Below are 19053 nucleotides of genomic sequence, written 5' to 3' on the forward strand. Positions count from 1 at the left end.
CCCTTCCCATTTTGAGCAACCCCTGCTGGCTGCCTGAGGGGGGCAGGGGCCACACCCTGATCCAGGCTGGCTCTGGGCCTCTGTCTCAAGTGGGGAAGGGCAGAAGAGGAATGCCCGCCTCAGGAAAGAAGCGCCCGCCCGCCCATCCGCCTGCCTTTGAAGGATACAACCATCCCCTTTTCATCACATAACAAAGCGTCTCTCTTCCATACTGAAAATCTTTATTTCCAGATATCAGAAAAGCAAATGGAGCCAGTTCCCAACAGCTAGCAGAGAAGAGGAATTGCTAGGCATTACAGGGTGGGCAAGAAGTTTTGAGTAAGGGGTGCTTGTCCCCCAAAACATACCCCCACAGCACTCTTCTCCTAGAGCAGTCACTTAGGGCTCTTTCTGCAAACTGCTGTAGTGGGGGGGGGCTTGTTGGGCCTTGAGGAGGGTGAACTCAGGCACTTGAGTCGTGGGAGGGAGGCGGCCTGTGTGCGTATTTATTTGATGGGACTGATGAAATGGGGACTTGATCACAAAGGACACCAACCCAAGATGAGTGCAGAAAGGCTCCGCCTCCTCCCCAAGCATCAAAAAGCACTCTCCCCGTTTCGTGTCCCCCCCTGCGCTTCCAAATCAAGAAATTATTTCTGGGATTCACACACTCTTCGTTTCCCCAACGAAATCCGACTGCATATCCAAGGAGCTATGCCTGCTTGCAGGTGGCCCCACACAGAGAGCTCCCCCCCCCCAAATAAACACACACTCATCTTTGGTGGGAAGTGGGGCAGGGCACTATTCCAGAGGCTTCCCTTGTTTGGGGGAGGGCGCAGAAACCCCCACAAGGCACTTGGCATCAAGAGGCTGCAACACAAGGACAGACAAGGGGGAGAAAGAACAGGATGCAAAATTGCTACGGTGCAAAACCAAGCACAAAGGCCAGCTTGAGTGACCGCAAGACGGTTCCTTCTGGCAGGATCAGGAATCTGAAATAAAAGAGAGGGGGAAAGGGGGGGTCAGTTCTGGCCCTGAAGGGTCAGCTGAGCAACAGCTGTAGCTGGAGATGGCCCTGCCGAGAAAGGTCTGTGCTCAGTCAGGAGGTCCTGGGCAAGCCCCCACCCCACTCAACGGGAGGCCAGTAGGAAACAGGGCCAAGTGTAGCCAGGCTGTGGTGTGCTGGCTGGGGCTGACGGGGACAGTCGTCCAGAACAGCTGCAGGGCACCAGGTTGGCATAGAATGCCAGAAGGAGAGTCTGGCTGCTGGACTAACCCAAAGGGGCCCATCTTGCCCAACCGGATGCCGTTGATGGGAAGCCCAAAGGGGCACGAGCACACAGGAGAACTCCCCCCCCCTGCACTGGTGCTCCCCAACAAATGACAAGCAGAGCCTTCCTAGCTCTGCTCCTAAAGACAGTGCAGAGCTTCATTCTCCTCGTGGACCAGCTCTAAACCTCGTCTTCCAGAGCCATGTAAGGTTGGCAGCCATGATGGAGGATAAGGCTGTCAATGGCTACTAGCCAAGGCAGCTCTATGCTAGCAGGCCACTGAATCTCGGCTAGTGGGCACTCAGGTCCAACATGTGGGCTTCCCCCACTGGGGCACCTGGCTGGCCTCTGTCAGAACAGGAAGCTGGACGCGATGGGGGGGGCTTTGGCCCAATCCAGCTGCCGCTGCTGCGGGGCTCTTGCTGCACTCTTAAATCTCCTTACTCATTGGAGTGGAGGGCTTGCTGGGAGACCCACCGCCCCCACCCCAGGACACAGCCAGAACAGCTGGAATGCTAAACATATGCAAGCCACCATTTTTTAAAAAATCCCCAAATCCAGAAGAAGAAAAATCATTATTTTGGGGGTGGGGTGTGAGGGGTGTTTTCTGAGGAAAGAAGACACCAGACTCCAGCAAACCTGTGACTAACCTGTGGCCAAACCCAAGCCTTCGGCAGGGGAGTTGTGAGCTGGAAGACGGACAACAAGGAAGTCACACCCCTGCTCAGCCTCCCAACAACCCTTTGAGGTAGGCTTTAAAAAAATATTTTTTTATGTGCTTTATCATTTGTTTGGCGGCCTGGGCCCCTTTGGGAGGAACAGCAGGACATAAGTTTGATAAATAGATAGATCAGAGTGAGAGTCAATGCCCTTAGTTCAAGGTCACCCAGTGAGTTTAATGGATGCCTGGGAATGTGAAACTGGGCTTTAAACAGGGGAAAAAAGGCAGAGAGAGAGAGAGAATTCAATTTATAAGTTATCTGTCTGGAAAAGGACAAGACACTCTTTCCCACCCCCCGCAAAGGCAGGACAAAGAAAGAGACTTCACATGTCCCCACAGTGCGCACATACACACAGCCACAAGACGCTCCCTCCACTGGACGCAGAAGTCTGATGATGGGGTAGGAATTGGACAAAGGCACAGGCAGCTGGAGAAAAGAACACTCTGCACATGCTCAGGGGGACTCCATCCCTACTTCACATTGGGAGTGGGGCTCTTGGAATAGACTCTTAGCTCAGACCAGCCCCCCACCACAAGAATGGCACATTCAGGAAATGTAGCCCCTCCACTCCAAAAAAATCAACCAACCAACCCTCACTTTAAAAATGGTTGTCCAATTTTTTTGCAGAACCCTGCAGACCTCACTCATGGCACACCAGTGTGAAGGCCATTGCCACAAGGGCAAGATCCAGCCCCACAACTCTACCCCTCTCCCACTTAGGCAAAGGGGGCGAGGCAGGCCACAAAACAGAGATGTGTCTCAATAACTGCGCCTCTAGTTAAACGCAACAAGCAGCCACGTTTCTGGAGTAACTGATAAAAAGGAAAATCCAAACGTTGTAAGGGAGCAGAGCTGCGCGCGCCTAGGAGGGCCCGCCCTGGCATGAATTTACAGTTTGGGAATAACGTCCCAGGATTATTAAAAGAAACACCAGTCCTATGGCCCAGATCAGCCGAAGAGGAAGGGGGCGAGATAAACAGAGACCCCATTATCAAAATCCACACAAATGGAACCACGTTTAAGGATGCAGGGGGGGCGGGGGGGAGACCTGGGGGAGAAGATGGCTTAAATGGCAAGAGGAAAGCTAGAATGAACTGATGGGGGGAGAGAGAGGTGGATGTTCCATGGGAAAGAAGGCCGAGAAGAGGAAGCAAAAGGCAGCCCCCCCCCCCCGAAAGCAATGCCCCGGATGCAAGAGGAGAGGGGGGCGGCCCCTCCAGGGACTGCAAAGCAGCCTCAGCTGTCGGAGAAACGCGATAAATATAGAGAGGAATTTTAACAGGGGGCAGGAGAGGATTTGGAAAGCTGGGGGCCCTTCCTCCATTCCCTTCCCTCCTTCCCCCAAACCCAGCCCCCAGCCGCACTATGCATTCAAAGCTGTATCTCGTCTCTTTAAAAAAGCCATCACTTCCCCCTGATAATCCCGGGAACTGTAGTTTGTTAGGGGAGCTGAGAGCCATTAGGAGACCTCTGTCCTCGCCACAAAGACACCATTTCCAGAGTGGTTTAACAATAATCAATCCTTCTTCCCAGGGAAGTCTGGAAATTGCAGCTCTGTCGTGCTGGCTGGGGGCTGATGGGAGATGTAGTCCAAAAGAGCTGCAACCCTTCCCCAGCAAATCCATGAAAGTCTAATTCACCATTAAAGCTGTCTAGGTAAGCCAGTGGCTGCCATCACGTACATCCTGAGGCAGAGAGTTCCATGAGCTATGAACAGTGCAAAGGACTCTTGCCTGTTCTGATAGATGACCTCTACATTCTAGTACTATCAGAGGAAGAAATCAAATCTTTCTCCATTTTTCTCGTGCCGTGCATCACTTTAAACACTTGCCCCTTTTTCAAGCCCCAAATGCTTCTGCCTGTCCCTGGAGAGAAGGATCTTGCAGACCCTCATGGTGTCAAGCGATCTTGGCCCTGCAAGAACAGCCTTAATTTAATCCTTCTGGCAGCCACTGAGGCATTTGCAGTTGTAAAATGCCTCTCTAAATTAGAGAGCTGAAATGAAGACACGGGGGGTTAACAGGAGCAGGAGGGCTGAGATTCATCAGGACACCCCACACTTCCAAGTCTGCCGTTTTGTACACAGATGCAGAAGTCAAAAAGGATGTTGGGAGGGCCACTGAGTCCACCTCTCAGCCCGGCTCCACTCAGCCTTGCCCAAGAATATCGCCACCCCCCACGCGCCAGGCAGAAAGTGAGGAGCAGCCAGAGGTTCAGCTGCACAGAGGCACCTGCGTACAGCACCGGAGGTGCTTTCCGTCTGCAGTGCAACCAGATGAGCCTCACCAGGGCCTTTGGGAGGCAGACAGGACATGAGGGAAGACCAAGGGACATCAGCCTTAAAGGAAATGTGGGAAGGGGTCTTTCTACGCTCAACTCAGAGCAAAAGCAAGAGGGCTACCCCCACTGGGCTGAGAATGAGATGCTGGGTTTTCCACAAGCAAAAGCCTCCTTCTGGAGCTTCCTGATGAAGAGATCTGCATTACTCAGAAGCCTGGATTCACCCACCTTACATTCGGGGGACCCTCAAAGCAAGCCTGCTAATAATGCTTAAAGGTATTACAGATCCAGATGAGATTAAGCATGCTCCAAAACAGGTTGAGAAAAAGACGAAAGATGGTTGGTCTAGCTAAGCCCTCCCCAACCTGGTGCCCTCTAGATGGACTACAAACCCCATCAGCCCCAGCCAGCACATCTGTTGCAGTTCAAAACATCTGGAGGGCAGCAGGTCAGGGACGGATAGTCTGTTGAAAGCTCCAGGGTGTGTGTGTGTCCTTTCCCACCGTATCCTGCAGACGCAGGGCAAGTAACTATGTGACTTGAGAATGCTGTGCAGTGCAACGGCCCCTGCTCCAAGTGGCTTCCCTAGCCGAATGCAGGCCCAGCAGCAGCCGATGACTTGACCTGCATCAGCTTCCTGACTCATACAGAGACCTGCAGGCCCCACATCAAAGGGGCCCCGGATTCAGGAGTATCCAGATCCAGGCCTGGCAGTGACCTACTTCCCACACCTCGTATATATCAACATGTCAGGCCAGGAAGAGTCTTTTAATAGCACCTAATAAATACTTCCGTATCTTTTTCGGTGGGACAGCAGCAAGGGAAAGGTGGATCTCTTCAGCTGCACATCTGTGAGCACAAAACAGAGAAGGAACGGAGGGAGCAGCACCCTGCAGAAGGCCCAGAGTGGGCATGAGGGGGGGGGGACAGAAGAGAATCCCCCCCAGATTTACAGAGAGGGGAAGCAGAGTTCTCTCTGGGGCACAGTCCCAGCCCCACCACCGGCAGAGTCTTGGCTCAACACACAACTGGTGCGATTAAGCCTGCATGGCAGCCCAACACAAGGAGGCTGACTGTGCCCAATGCTCACTTGGCACTTCAGAGCACTCAAAGTGCTTCTTCACATGCACTGCCTTAGGACCACCTTTACCCAATGCTTAAAGCAGTATCACACCACTTTAAATAGAATCATAGTAGAGTTGGAAGGGGCCTATAAGGCCACCAAGTCCACCCCCTGCTCAATGCAGGAATCCAAATCAAAGCACTCCCGACAGATGGCTGTCCAGCTGCCTCTTGAAGGCTTCCAGTGTTGGAAATAGTCGAAGAGTCCTGGGAACTGTAGTTTGTGAAAGGTGCTGAGAGTTGTTTGTTGTTGTTGTTATGTGCCTTCGAGTCGATCACGACTTATGGCGACCCTCTGAATCAGCGACCTGCAACAGCATCTGTCATGAACCACCCTGTTCAGATCTTGTAGGTTCAGGTCTGTGGCTTCCTTTATGGAATCAACCCATCTCTTGTTTGGCCTTCCTCTTTTTCGACTCCCTTCCGTTTTTCCCAGCATTTTGGTCTTTTCTAGTGAATCATGTCTTCTCATTATGCATCCAAAGGATGATAACCTCAGTTTCAACATTTTAGCTTCTAGTGACAATTCTGGTTTAATTTGTTCTAACTGAGAGTTGTTAGGAGAACCATATTCCCTGCTCAAAGCAGTGGCAGCCATGTCAATGGGGCAGTGGAATCGGTTCCATCCAAGGCTCCTTTGAAAGTTCAGGTTAAAACACAGAGTGGATTCTGCTGCCCCACTGACATGGATCCACCAGTTGCCGCTACCTCTCAGAGCTACAATTCCCAGAGTTCCCTGGAGGAAGGGGGACTGACTGCTAAACCACCATGGCAGGGGAATAGAGGTCCCCTAACAATGCCCAGCACCCTTAACAAACTACATTTCCCAGGATTCCTTGGAGGGGAAGCCATGGCTGTTTAAAATGGTACAATGCTGCTTTAAGTGTCTGGTGCAGGTGGGCCCCTTGTTGCAACCCTTGCAACAATTCTGTAAGGTTACTGCAGAACGGTACCCATGGGCTAACACTGTCCCCATGGCACAGATGGGGGGGACTGAGGCCACCCCACTTCCATGCCCCCAAACCCTCAACAAATGCCTGCCAGCAGCCAATATTCCCTCTATCCAAACACACTCTTCACAACACGCACATCCAACTCTCGTTCACTCACCTGCGCCCTCGCTGTCTGCCCCCCTGCATCCACGGAGCTCCCCAGAGCGGTGGAAGTCGATGCTGGCATAGCTATGGAGCAGCCCTGCCTGGTCGGGGGCAGCAGAGGGGCACAGGGCAGGGGCTGTCTCGTTCACCAGGTCGAGGTCAATGTAGTTCAGCCCCGGTTCGGTTTGCGCCTCACATGGCAGCGCCCCGCTCCTCTCCACTTCTGGGAACGTCTCCGAACAGTGGCGCCGCCTCCCTTGAGGGCACGCTCGCACCAGACGGGCACCTGGTGCCATCTCTGCATAGCTGTCGGGCATGGCCACCCCCCTGCTGGACTCTGCTGGCAGGGCCCGGACGTCCATACTGACGTAGTCGGCGGTAGCTCGGGGGCCGTACCCGATGCTGACGTATTCCCCGGGGCTCCTGGGTGCAGCGGGCACCTCCCGCCTGCCTCTGGACAGGCCAAAGAACAGGCTAAGCGAGCGGCCAGGGACGCCAGCCGACTCCTCCAGACTTTCTGAGCTGGTGGAAGAGGAGCAAGAAAGGCGCCCTGGGTTGAAGGGGCACGGAATCACCCTGGGGACATGCTTGTAGGAGCGTGGCAGGGAGTAGAAAGGGGCGCCGCCAGGGATGGCCGGCAGGGGGCTATACTCTGGCGGGGTGCTGGACGCTGAGCGGCTGACAGGGGACATGTTCATATAGTCACTGCTGTTGAGAGATTTGCCCTCCCCACTGTTGGGCCCCCACTGGCTGGGCACATCTGGAGAGCAGCTCCCACTGGGGGACATCAGCATGTAGCCCCCGCTTTCCTGGGGAGGCGAGACACTGCCGGGGGTCATGGGGACATAGTCCCGGTCCTCAGTACCCACGGCCACGCCTGGCAGCATGGCCACGTAGCCAGGATCCGTACTGCGAAGGTTTAGCCCCTCTGGGTAGCTGGCAGAGACGGCCACAGGCGTGAGCGCTGGCGTTTTCCGGGGCAAGCTGGGCGTATCTTTATCCAGTGCCATCGGCGGGAGAGATGCCCGCTTGTTGGTCCCTGCCCCCAATGCCCATTTGGCCAGGCAGTGCCCATTTGAAGACGCCAACTTGCCCATGCTAATATAGTCCAATTCACCCCCCACCAGCATGTAACTCAGCGGGTCAGGAGTGCTTGGGGGACGCGACTCCCCTGGGCTGGACCCGCCTTCATCCGATGAGATGGCACTGTAATCACTCAAGGAGTCTGGCTTTCTGGGGCCCGACCCTTTCTGCCCCAGGGCTATGGGGCTCCTCTTCAAGGAGGGCGTGCCGTCTGGGAGGGGTCTCCAGGGGAAAGCACCCTGGCTGGGCGGCGGATTGCTAAGGTGCTGTCGACGAGGGGGCACCGAGATGGGTGTGGACGCCAGCGACTCGCTCTTGCTGCGGACACGGAACTCGTCACTCAAGGCCTTCATGGCCTCCAGGATCGTTTCGTGCATGTTCTGCGCCACCACAAGATCCTCCACTTGCATCCACAGCTCCCCAGGGCCTGTCACCGCCGAGCGGCCGACCTCCATGAAGAAGTAGTTCTCCGAGTGGCCGCAGCGGCGGACGTTCAGCAGCTGAAGGACCACAGCGGCCACGTCGGAGTTCAGCTTCACAAAGTTGATGGTCTTCTCTGTCAGGCACAAGAGGTAGGCGCCGGCGAGGTTTTTGGTGTGTCCCAAACCTCGGGGGCGTAGGCTGACCTGCCAGACCTCTTTGAAGGCTGGGCCGGGGACCACAGTGTCTCGGTTGCCATCGGAGGACACTTTTCCTGTGAGGGAACAAGACAGAACCTTTGCTATAGAAGAAATAGACCAATGCAGGGGCTACTTTAGTAATGTGGTGGTGGCCCCCTTGGATGGGGCGTCAGAAGGACCAGGGACCTTGTAGGGTGCTCAGGAAGGAAAGGTGAAAACCTCTAAGTGCCCAGCGTCACCCTTGCCCTGCAACCAAGTGGAAGGGATCCCTCTGCCTACCACTTCCTTGGCCATGTCGCCAGTGCTGGTATTTTAGATTGTAAGCAAAAGTGCTGCATCTCAGAGTTCACTGCGAACAGGGTGACTGGTGAGCTCCTCTTATCCTTGCACCTGAGTTATCCTCGGAGACTTTGCAGAGGAGCACCCTTATCAGTCAACAGTGCCCCACAGGGCAGGGGAAGAGTCCCGTGGGGCCAATTAATTGCTGTAAACCGCCCAGAGAGCTTCGGCTATGGGGTGGTATATAAATGTAATAATAAATAAAAGGGGAGAGTGACGTGCAGGGTGCCTATGGCAACGGCAACCCACATCCAGCACTAGCAGTGTTTTATCCATGCCCCCCCCCCCACTACAGCCCAACCTGCACCAGAAGCCTTAACTAAAACTTTCTACTTCTGGGCAGTCACCGAGGGCAGCCCCACATGCAGAGTGCTGCAGCAGTCTAGCAGTAATTCTTCACCTTCACCCTGTGCTGAATTGCAGTTGACTCTGGAGTGGTCCAGCAGTTAGATAGGTAAGGTCCCCTCACCCCGCCAAGGCCAGATTTTTGCCTCTTATTTTATTCTTTGATGCGTTTTGACAATTTACATTGTGTGTCATTGCAGCCGCCTCTGAGCCCCTCATCCCATTGAAGCCTTGCCTGGATGCAGCATGAGGCAACAATGAGACAGGCCTTGGTTATTCAGTGGGCCGATTGGGGGGGAGTCAGAGAGGACAATGGTGGAGGTGGGAGGGGAGGTAACAAGGTGAAGCAAGTGGGTGGGTGGAAAGCGGAAAGAATAAACAGACCCAAAAACAGCTCAGCACCCTGGCAACGCATCCGCATCTATCCACGTCACCTGGGGGAGAAGAGATGCGGCCGGTTGCCACAGAGACTCAAGCGGGATAATTTCCCCGGAGGTGAACTCTGGGGTGCAGGAGACAGAGCAAATGTTTAAACTAAATAGTTCCAGGAAGAAGCCAGGGGGTGGTGGGGTGCAGTTGAGTGTGTGGGAGAAGTGTCCACAGCAGGTGAGAAAGCGGGAGGGAGGACTCCTGGCTCCCTTTCAGGGTTCACCTTCGCCATGGTGTCACACCCCCTCCCCTCCCTCAAGCCTCTGGACCTAGACCTCGCCCCTCCTCATCTGCCAGAAGAACCCAGGAGTCCTAGCCCTGGCAGGAGCCAACTCTCCCCCCTGCCTGGAGCAGGGAATAAGCCCCAGACGAAAGAACATTGAGTACCAGGCAGTGCATACCAGCTGTGTACACACACAGCGAGAAAACACAACACCGCAAGCCACAGAATTGGGGAGGGGGGCATCAGAGGGAATTACAGCTTGGGGGGGAGAGAGACAAGAAGGAGTTTGGACCCGAAGGAACTCTCACGGGGACGAGGTGTCAGAATGGCTGGGCTTGCTATCAAGTGGCCACAGCCCCATCTGGAGCAAAGTTCAGCCACACACGCCACTCAGCAGACGGCAGCTTGGCACTGGGGCTGTTCTGATCCAGTTCCAAGGTTTGCCGTGGAGGCCGGCACCAACTCCTTCCCGTGCATGTGCGCATGTGTGCGCACACACAGAGACCTCTGTGCCAGGGGACAGCTGGTTGTGCAAGAGTCTCACCCTGACCCAAAGGCCCACAAAACCAAAAGCCCAAGCAGCACATTTGCTCCCCCCCCAGTCCCGCCTAGGCTAGGTGGGGGCTCCCAGGAGGAGGAGGAAGAATGGGGAGGCTGCTCTACCAATTGATCCATCTAGCTCAGTATTGTTTGCACAGACAGGCAGCAATTCTCCAGGGTTTCAGACCACGGATCGTCCTCCCTGGAGATGCCGTTGGGGACTGAATTACCTGGGACCTTCTGCATGCAGGGCAGATGGTCTCCTTACAGAGCTACCGGGACCCTTTCCAAGGGGCTGCATTTTGCAGCAGGGGCTCTGGCCCTGGGCTGAGATTTTGCCTGGAAGGGAGAAGGTGATGAAAAGGGAAAGCTGCGAGAGCCAGGACGCCTGGGTCCTCTCCGGAGCACCTGCCTGCACCTTCCCGACAGTCGCCAGCCTTGCTTCTCCACTGAGGGAGCCCTAATGAGGGTCTGATCCTCCCCCCCAGGTCTAAGCCACCCTGGCTGGCTGGCCAGCAGCTGCCGCTGGGCAGGGCACAGCGAGCCTCGCTAATTAGCAGGAAGCCGCCTCCTTGGCCCAGATTTCAAGTGAACGAACTGTGCCCCGTTTCAGAGAGAGCAACAGTGAGAAGGTGAGAAAGTTCATCAAATGAGCGCAGACGGAGGGGAATGTTCCCATCAGGAGACCTTGACACGCCAGCCAGGCCACCCCTGCCAGGGGAAGGGGGTGAGGCCAACAGGCTGGGGGGCTGGTGGAAGTTGTAGGCCAAAGCAGCTGGTGGGCACCAAGCTGGAGAAAGCAGGCTCACGGCAAGGCAGAATCATTCAGGGAAACCAGCCATTGGCTGCACCTGATGCTCCCAGAGCCTTGCTGCCAGCAAGCCGGCCACGGAAGCCAGTGGAGGCCGGCCTAGGGGGGCAAATGTTGCACTGCCCGCACTGCAGTCTGTCCTCAGCCAGCCCCACATGCCAGCTTCCCCTCCGTCTCTGCCCCAGCTTCCCCCACAAAGCTATGCCGCCACCTGGGCAGAAGGAGGCCGCCACATGCACGGACGGAGACTAGAGCGCGCAGCAGCTGCAGCAAGAGAGGAAGGGCAGGCAGGCAAATGTCGGCTTTATTTGTGCAGCAGCTTTGTGTTCTTATGTATTTTAGTCCTGCTTGTTTACGGCTTGCTTGTAAAAATATTATAACCACGACATGCATTTCCTAAGAGCTATTACAAGCCGCCCTTGAGCTACGTTTGCTCAAAAGCGAAGTATTAAGGAAAGAGCCGGTCCAGACCTCACATAAGCCAATGCACAGGGGTGCCTGGAGTGAAGATCGTGGCCGCTGCCTCTTCCCCTGGTCCGGCCGCCTCCACGGCCTCCGCCACACTACCTGGGAAGCTTGAGGGAGTCCCAGACAAGCAGCTGCAATGACTGAACAAATCAAAGGCAGCTACGATGCAGGAATTAGGGCTGTGAGCAGGATTTGGCAAATGTACTACAACCGCTGGAAGACACACAAGCCCAACAGGCTCCAAGGGAGCCCTGTTCTCTGGAACCTCTCTGTGGGCAAAGACTGAGGTAGGTGCCACGGCCGTCACTGCAGCCGAGTTCCCGTAGCCAAAGGGATGCACATTTACTACACCTGCACGTTCCTTTCCACGTTGCCTTTGCTATTAGCATCTTGCCTCTCCCTCCAAATAAAACCCGGGAAAGGAACCAGCCTGATGTGCTTCATAGCCTCTCCTTTGAAGAACCCCTGCCCGAGCAATATCTAAGGCAACTTCCTCAGATACCTGACATGTTTAAGGAGGGGCAGAGCTCAGAAACAGAGTGTCCGTTTTGCCCCAGGTTCAGTCTCCCAATGGCATCTCTAGGTAGGGCTGCGAGAGACTCCCTGCTTGAAATCCTGGAGAGCTGCTGCCAGTCAGTGTTGACACTAATGAGCTAGATGGGCGAAGGGTCTGGCTCACTGTAAGGCTGCTTTCCACGTTCCTAAGCAACATTGTTGATCCAAGAACAGAAGCAGTTGCATTTATTTTCTAAAAAAACCTCCTCTTTCTTTTGATAACCTATCTTCTGACCACTTGATTGATTGCAATGCAAAAAAAATTTGTAAAACATCAGAAGATTTTAAGCAGAACAGGAGTTATTAACCATATTTCAGGTATTCAGCAGAGGAGGAAAAACAAGGCTAAAATAATCCCAGACACCAATTATCCAGATGCCTTAAAATGCTGACAGAAGAGTTTCAAAACGTTAAGAGGTCCCAAAATCCTACCGCAGGAATTTGCCACGGATGCCTGCCAGTTTGCAAACTCTGCCGATAATTATGCAAGATCCATCTTCCCAACCCTCCACCCTATATAGCTGCTTACCCCACGCTCAGGGGAGGAGGGGGGGAAATTAGAGGGTTTTGAGCAAAGAATGTTGTTATTTATTAAATTTCTATCCTGCCCTTCCTGTCAAAGGAGCCCAGGGCAGCAACAACACGACATATAAAACAATTCCAGTACAGACACAGACCGGCATGGGATCAACCCTCCTTCCCCTGTGCTGTCGCCCTCCCCATCCCGGGTTCAGCTATGAAGCTCACTGGGTGGCCCCGGGCAAGCAAGAAGCTCAGCCTTACCTGGCTGGTGGGTTGTGAGAAGCAGAGCAAGGTAAGGAGGGGAGAAAACGGGGAGGAGGGCTGACGGATCAAGAGCTGGTCAACAGGTGTTTGGGTGACAGGTCAGACAGGAGTTTCTAACTGCAGAACCCACTTGCAGAAACAGCTGTGAGGCCAGGTGGGAACATGAAGGGTGTGGGGGCGGGACAACAACTTTGTGAACTTCCTATTCTGTGCTCCATTGGCTACAGCCTTGCCCTTTGACCCAGGAAATCTGTATTCAAAGTCTGCATGGCCCACCTATGTAGCCTGGGGGAAGGCAGAGGCTTGCCCATCTGTGAAATGGGATCAGGAAGTTGACTGAGGACTGCTGAGGTTCACCAGGCACTGGCACATCCAACCACTTGCTCCTGCTTTCAAAGCAAGAAAACTAGCTCTCCAGGGTTTTTCTTTTGGGTAGGTGTGTATGTCTCTCTCTCGTAGCCCTACCTGGAGATGGCAAGGATCTAACCTGGCATCTTTTGCATGCAAAGCAGGCCCTCTACCACTGAGCTATGGCCCTTCCATGCCGTCTACAGCTGCAGCCCAAAACATCGGGAGGGCACCAGGCTAGCCAAGGCTGACACAGGCAACCCTGCGCTACATGGGGCAAGGCACCTCCCACAGTTCCAACAGCATCATGTCTGCCTGCCTCCCACCCCTGCCAGGTGCCACCTGGACACCACCCCTGCAAGCCCTTCCAACTCACCCTTGCCGTGCAGCTCGACCATTGCCGCGTACCACATCTGCTGCTGATCAGCATCTTCCGCTGCCACCCCAAAGGTGCCATCGCGCCCATAGAGGACAATGAGGTACCTGTGGCGGGCATCCGCACGCTTGTTAATGTTGAGCACACTGGCCAGGAGGTAAATTCTTTTGGGGCGTGAGCAGAGACCCCCCGCGCGGAACTTCTTTTCATTCTCGTAGCACTCGAGGCGAGGCGGCCCTCGCTCGCTCGCACAGCGCAGCACAAAGTACCGGCGGCGATGGGACTTCTGCTTCCGCAGGTAGCCGCACAAGTGGACGTCAGAGAAGGCAGTGAGCTCCATCGTGAGCCAGTCAAGGGGCGGCCCAGGAGACAAAGCCCTCTGCCCAACCCCTGATCATGCCAGCTGCCCAGAGATCTCCACGTGCATACGTCCAGCCCCTCGCGCCACACAGTGCTTCTCAGGAGGAACAACTACTGCTGGCTTTTGCTAAAGCGACGGATACAAGAGTGGCTCCACAGGTATTCTTACAAGCAGCATGGAGTTTCTCATTAGTGATCAACTGTACCACCTTGGCTCGTTTAGCACCTACTTGCACCACTCCCAAGGCTGCTCCAAAAACTTTTCTGCATATTGTGCACAAAGGCAGAGAGAGAGAGAGACGCACACCAGGTGCAAGAGAGGCCTCTGCACTGGTGCCCAGGAGACAGAGGAGCCAATGGCACGAATGGGGCACCACAGATTCACTTCATGGTCTGCAGATTCAGGAAGGAGTTCTCTTCTCAAGAGCGTGTGTGTGTGTGTGTGTGTGTGTGTGTAGGAAACACACAACCCAGTCTCATGCACCCAGCAAGAGAGACTATCTTTGGGGGTTTCCCTGAAAAGATGGCTCACAGTTTGGATTTTGTAACACCGAAAAGCCCTTCTGAAGCATCGAGACAGAGAGGTTCAGAGAGCAACACTTCCTGTCCAGATTCTGCCTCTTTTGTTTCTACTCCTTTTAATTATCCTCTTCATTTTCTTGCAAGCATATCGATAAGCAGCTCAGCCATCCAGAGAAGGGGTGCAAGGTCTCAAGTGCCCTCACTCTCAGGCTGGCACAGGATTCCTTTCTACCTTCCAGGTGACAGAGATTTAGGCCAGGTCCTCTTTCTAGAGAAAAAAAAAATGAGCGCATCAGCCTGGCTCTTTCAACTCACACAAATGAAAAAGTTACAAAAGAAGAAAAATTAAGACAAAAAATTGGTGAGGGAATATGCAGAAAGAGTCTCTTTAAAGAGCCTAGAATGTGTAAAACATGTTGGTACCCCCACTGTAAGAACTGCTTTGCAACAACAGCCTCAGTTGCCCCTCCCTTTTGTGTTGGAATAGAAGCTCTTTGCCACAAGACAGAGTCTCTTTTTGCAAAACTACTGCCAGTTTTATTTTTAATAAAAGTCACATGTGAAGAGAAGGAGAAAAAAAGCAGGAAGAGAAAAATAAATCAGGCCAGTTTTTTCCATGCCTGTGTGTGTGTGTGCACTCTGTAGACTTAAGAGCTATAAAAAAAAGGTTTGTGCTGTGATCCCACCCTTTAAAAAACCCCGACTGATTTATTGCAAAGGTTTTTCAGACATCATTTTTTAAGGATGGCATTAAGAAACAGAGACACAGAAAGGGAGGGTTTAGGTCCGGTGTTTCCTTAAGTCCACAGAAGAAATATTATGCAAATAAGTTTTTTTCTTCATTAACCTGGTTTGGGGGGGGGAGACGTTTGGAGGCACCAGCCCAACACCGGAGACCTCTTCAGGTTAGCAAAGGCAAGCAGAGATTTTTCTGAAACTCTTGCATCATTTCAAAATTGTATATAAAAGATGAACATTTAGCACAGAGTATCTGCTTTAAAGGCAAAATATCAACCACATTTTCTGGCAAATCTGGATTCCTGTCCTCCTTGATATTGCAAACTGCAGAGTTGAATTCAAGTTTTTGGATACCCTTCTTCCCCCCAGGAGAAAAATTTAGCTGCCCCCTGGTGGTTTTTAAATTTTTCTTTCACAGAATAAAAACAGCCACATAGCCGGGGCACTGAGCCCAACCTAGAAAAACCGGAACACTATTGATGCATCCCAGGGAATTACATGCAAATAGCTCTCGATTAACCCAAGCGTGCTTTTTTTTAAAAAAAGAAAAATTCATGTGCAAACTGGAGAAATCAGGCTAGCTTGCTTTAAATCTGTAGCAAGAGATTCCTTAAAAGAGTGCAAAAGCGATTCTGATTGGGTGAAAGGGGGGAGAAGTGGCCAGTTTGATGCGCGCACACACACACACCAGACTTTTTTTTCCTTTGCAAATGTTGCAAGAGCAGAAAAAAGGGCAAAGCTGCCGTTTAAAGGACAAGACAGCAAATGGTTTTTAAATGAATAAAAAAAAGAGGGAGTTTTCTAGACGGAAAAAAAAGGAGAGAGAGAGAGGCGGGGGGGGTGGCACTCAATGGTCCCCTGGAGATGCAAGAGAAATCGCGCAGGGCTTGCAAAGGAGGAGAAAACGAGGGCAGCGGAACTTGGCGCCGTCCTGTCGACACGCCTCCGGCCAAACGGGGGAAGGGGGGAGACCCGAGCCAGGGTTGCAGTCCCCGCCGCGCGCACCTTACGCTCTCCTTGGACCTGCCTGCGAAGCCTTCTCCTCTTGCTCCTGCGGCCGAGGCGGGCGGCCCTGCCTTCTCCCGAGGCTGCAAGGGATCCAGGCGGCTCCGCGCACTGGCAAGCACCGGCGGCGCAACGATCCTGCGCGCCGCGGCCGGGCCTGGGGCTCGTTCTGCAAGGCTGGGCTGGGCTGGCCAGCGGGGGGCCAGGGAGGGCGCCGGGCAGGAGCCGCCCCACTCGCACTCGCCCCACTCGCACTCGCCCCTCCCGCCCTTGTTTACCCTCCTCGTGCGACTGCAAGCGGCCTCGCGCCAGCCCCGAATTTATGCACGGCTCTGCTGCAGCCGCCGCCGCGGTCCTAGCGCCCGGCCCGACTCAGGCGAGCCTTCTTCTCGGACCTGCTTAGGATCCACTCACAGGTGGCGGGCGGCGCGCAAAGGAATGTCGCCGCGATTCGGTGTTTGCAGGCGCGCGCGCATGCACACACACAGGCTCCGATCCAGCGGGAGGATCTCCTGCGCAAGCCCCCTTGAAACTAGGATCTTGGGAGCGGGCCTGCTAAAACCATGCCCTCTTTGTAGTTTCCCATGGCCCCCTCACCTTCCCTCCTCTCTCTCCCCTCCCCCTGCACCCCCAACTTCCTTGTTTTGTTTGTTTGTTTATTCATTTAACGCTGTCTTTCTCTGCGCAGGAATCTGCGCAGGGCCCCAGCTAGCCCTAACCCCCGAGCCTGGCATCTGGCTGCTCACAGTGGGCAACCAGGGGAAGTCTGGCGATGGGGATCCATCCCCTGGGAGCCTCCTGCTTGGATTACTGCAACTTGTGGCCTGCACAGGGCTGCCCTTGGAGACTGTTCAGGAATCTGCAGCCACTTCAAACGGGGGGAGAGTGGGCACCTCTCGGGCCCGCCTCCAGCCTGCGCCTCAGCCAAGCAAAGTGCTGGCGTTAATTCTGAAGGCCTGCTGCTTGGGTTGAGACCCCGAGGAAGGCCGGCTGGGCCCCACATGCTCTCCCTCCGCAGTGTGGGGGCAGCCTGCTCCTGGACAGCCATTGCTGGGGGGTGGGAGAAGGTGCTGCTGTTGCGCCCAGGGCATGCATGTGGCCTTCTCTTAGAGGCATGATTCGGTTGGCCACTGTGCAGTAGTGTAGTGGCTAGTTCAGAAGTGCAGGGCCCCTCACAATAGTCACAGCCCAGCCCTTCCCTCCTTTTTTGCTCTTGGGTTGAGAATGAGACCCTTGTTAATACCTTCTCCCACAACAACAGACGACCTTGGGAGCCAATAAGCACAAAAGAGGAGAGTGTTAACTATTGAAAAGAGTCCTCTCAGCGGCTGACTCACCGCCTTTCGCTCTGATTGGCTCCAAAGGGCAGGATGAAGCATGTTAGAAGAGTCTTCTCAGTGGCTAAGACACTCCCCTTTCATGCTGGTTGGCTCATAAGATGCTGGAGACATAAGAAGCTTGCAGGGCCCCTGCTCCCAAAAAAGTAAAGGGTACAAGACTCCCTAGAACCCTCTGGCGCAGAGTGGTAAGCGGAGGTAACGCAGCCGAAGCTCTGCTCACAGCCGGAGTTAGATTCCAACGGAAGGAGGAAGTCGAATCTCCGGTAAAAGGGGTTGAGGTCCACTCGGCCTTCCATCCATCTGTGGTCGGTAAAATGAGTACCTGGCATATGCTGGGGGGTAAAGAAAGGCCGGGGACGGAACTGGCGATCCCACCCCGTATACTGTATACAGACAGTAGTATACTAGGCAGACAGCCTAGTAAACATCGCAAGTCATCACCCTAAGAGTAGGATACGACTCGCACTATAAGTGCGGGGACACCTTTACCTTTTTACAAGACTCCCTGAGACCCTGGACGACTACACCACTGCCACGTGAGAACAGGACCTGCTGGACTACATGATGCCACCCCCACCCCCGCCTGATCCGGCTGTGGATGTGTTATCAGCCTGCCTGCATATTTTCCGATCTGGTCAGGAGGCCTTTTTCCAGGTGCCCCCACCGCCACAGAATCAGGTACAAAGCACAGACGTCGTGGGGAGGGGCAGTTGCCCCCTCCTGGGAGAACCACCATTTCAGACGCCCGCTTAGAACACAAGCGCCTGCCGCTTGCAGGAACCAAAGGTGCAGGCGCCCTCCGTGTCCGCTGCTGGTGAGAAACTAGCCTGCTCCCGCCTTTCAGTACTCCCCCCCCCCGAAATTCCTGGGAAGTCGGAAGTTGCCCAAGGGCTCCCCTAGAGACTTCCCAAGCGGGGGGGGGGCTCCAGGTGTTTGGGACCGCAACGTACGCTTTCACGGTCCCCAGGCCGCTCCGCAGTCCGCGGAAGTTTATGAGCTACCCCGGTTGCCCTTCAAGTGTTTTCTGTATTTGCCATTCTTGCCTCTGTGTATTTATTGCATATATTTGGGGCGGGGTCGTGCAGGAAACAGCCTGCTCCTACTGTTGACCCTCCGCGTGGGGTACTCGGCGGTAGGCTGCCCCTGACTCGGGAGGCTCTCTGTGGCAGCTGCAGGTGCAATTTTATCTGCCTCCGGAGCCCGGAGGGCCACTTCCAGGCACTGTGGTAGGCAAAGCCAATTTAGAGGGGCCAACTCGGTCGGACTCGGAATAAAGCTGCTTCCTATATCCTGACTCCACAAAACTTGACGAGCCTCTTCCACGAAGGGATTCCACGAAAGGCTCCCCCTCCCTCCCAACTTCCCTCACTTCCTCCTTCTCCGTATTCGGCTGCGGAATACGCAGCCAGACCCGCCGCCGCCTCAACTGCGCGCCAAATCCACTTCTCCCAATGGGCCCGTGTAGACGGGAATGGCTCTGAATGGACGGATCCGGATTTCGAGACGGGGCTCCCCTTGCGAGGCCGCCAGTCCTCCTGTGGGCCAAGCAGGCGGCGGCGACGGCGAGATAAGGGACCCCCTCGTGCCCCCCCCGCATCCCTGCAGCGGCGCTCCTCCCCAGAGGCGTCAGCAGGGCGCGCGGCGGGGGGGCTGCCAGCGGCTCGGGCGTGGCCGGCGTTAGCCAATCAGCGGGT

The 19053-nt window shown here is 54.6% G+C and overlaps 1 protein-coding gene across 1 annotated transcript; it reads right to left on the bottom strand.

Moving 5' to 3' along the window:
• Positions 1-204: 204 nt before the first annotated feature.
• Positions 205-16397, bottom strand: LOC133366230 (insulin receptor substrate 1-like). Its single transcript, XM_061589093.1, has 4 exons — positions 16020-16397; positions 13395-14544; positions 6485-8248; positions 205-971 (listed from the first exon to the last, which is right to left on the bottom strand). The coding sequence occupies exons 2-4, from the start codon at positions 13732-13734 to the stop codon at positions 964-966; spliced, it is 2112 nt and encodes a 703-aa protein (XP_061445077.1). The 5' UTR covers positions 13735-14544; positions 16020-16397; the 3' UTR covers positions 205-963.
• Positions 16398-19053: the final 2656 nt, after the last annotated feature.

The sequence above is a fragment of the Rhineura floridana genome, chromosome 11 (assembly GCF_030035675.1).
Source record: "Rhineura floridana isolate rRhiFlo1 chromosome 11, rRhiFlo1.hap2, whole genome shotgun sequence".
In the NCBI taxonomy this organism is placed as follows: domain Eukaryota; kingdom Metazoa; phylum Chordata; class Lepidosauria; order Squamata; family Rhineuridae; genus Rhineura; species Rhineura floridana.

Excerpts from the sequence above, each read along its gene's own strand:
- LOC133366230 (XM_061589093.1), bottom strand. The coding sequence starts at position 13,734 with ATGGAGCTCACTGCCTTCTCTGACGTCCACTTGTGCGGCTACCTGCGG. Across the intron at positions 8,249-13,394 it reads GGTCGAGCTGCACGGCAAGG|GAAAAGTGTCCTCCGATGGC; the intron begins GTGAGTTGGAAG and ends GTTCCCTCACAG.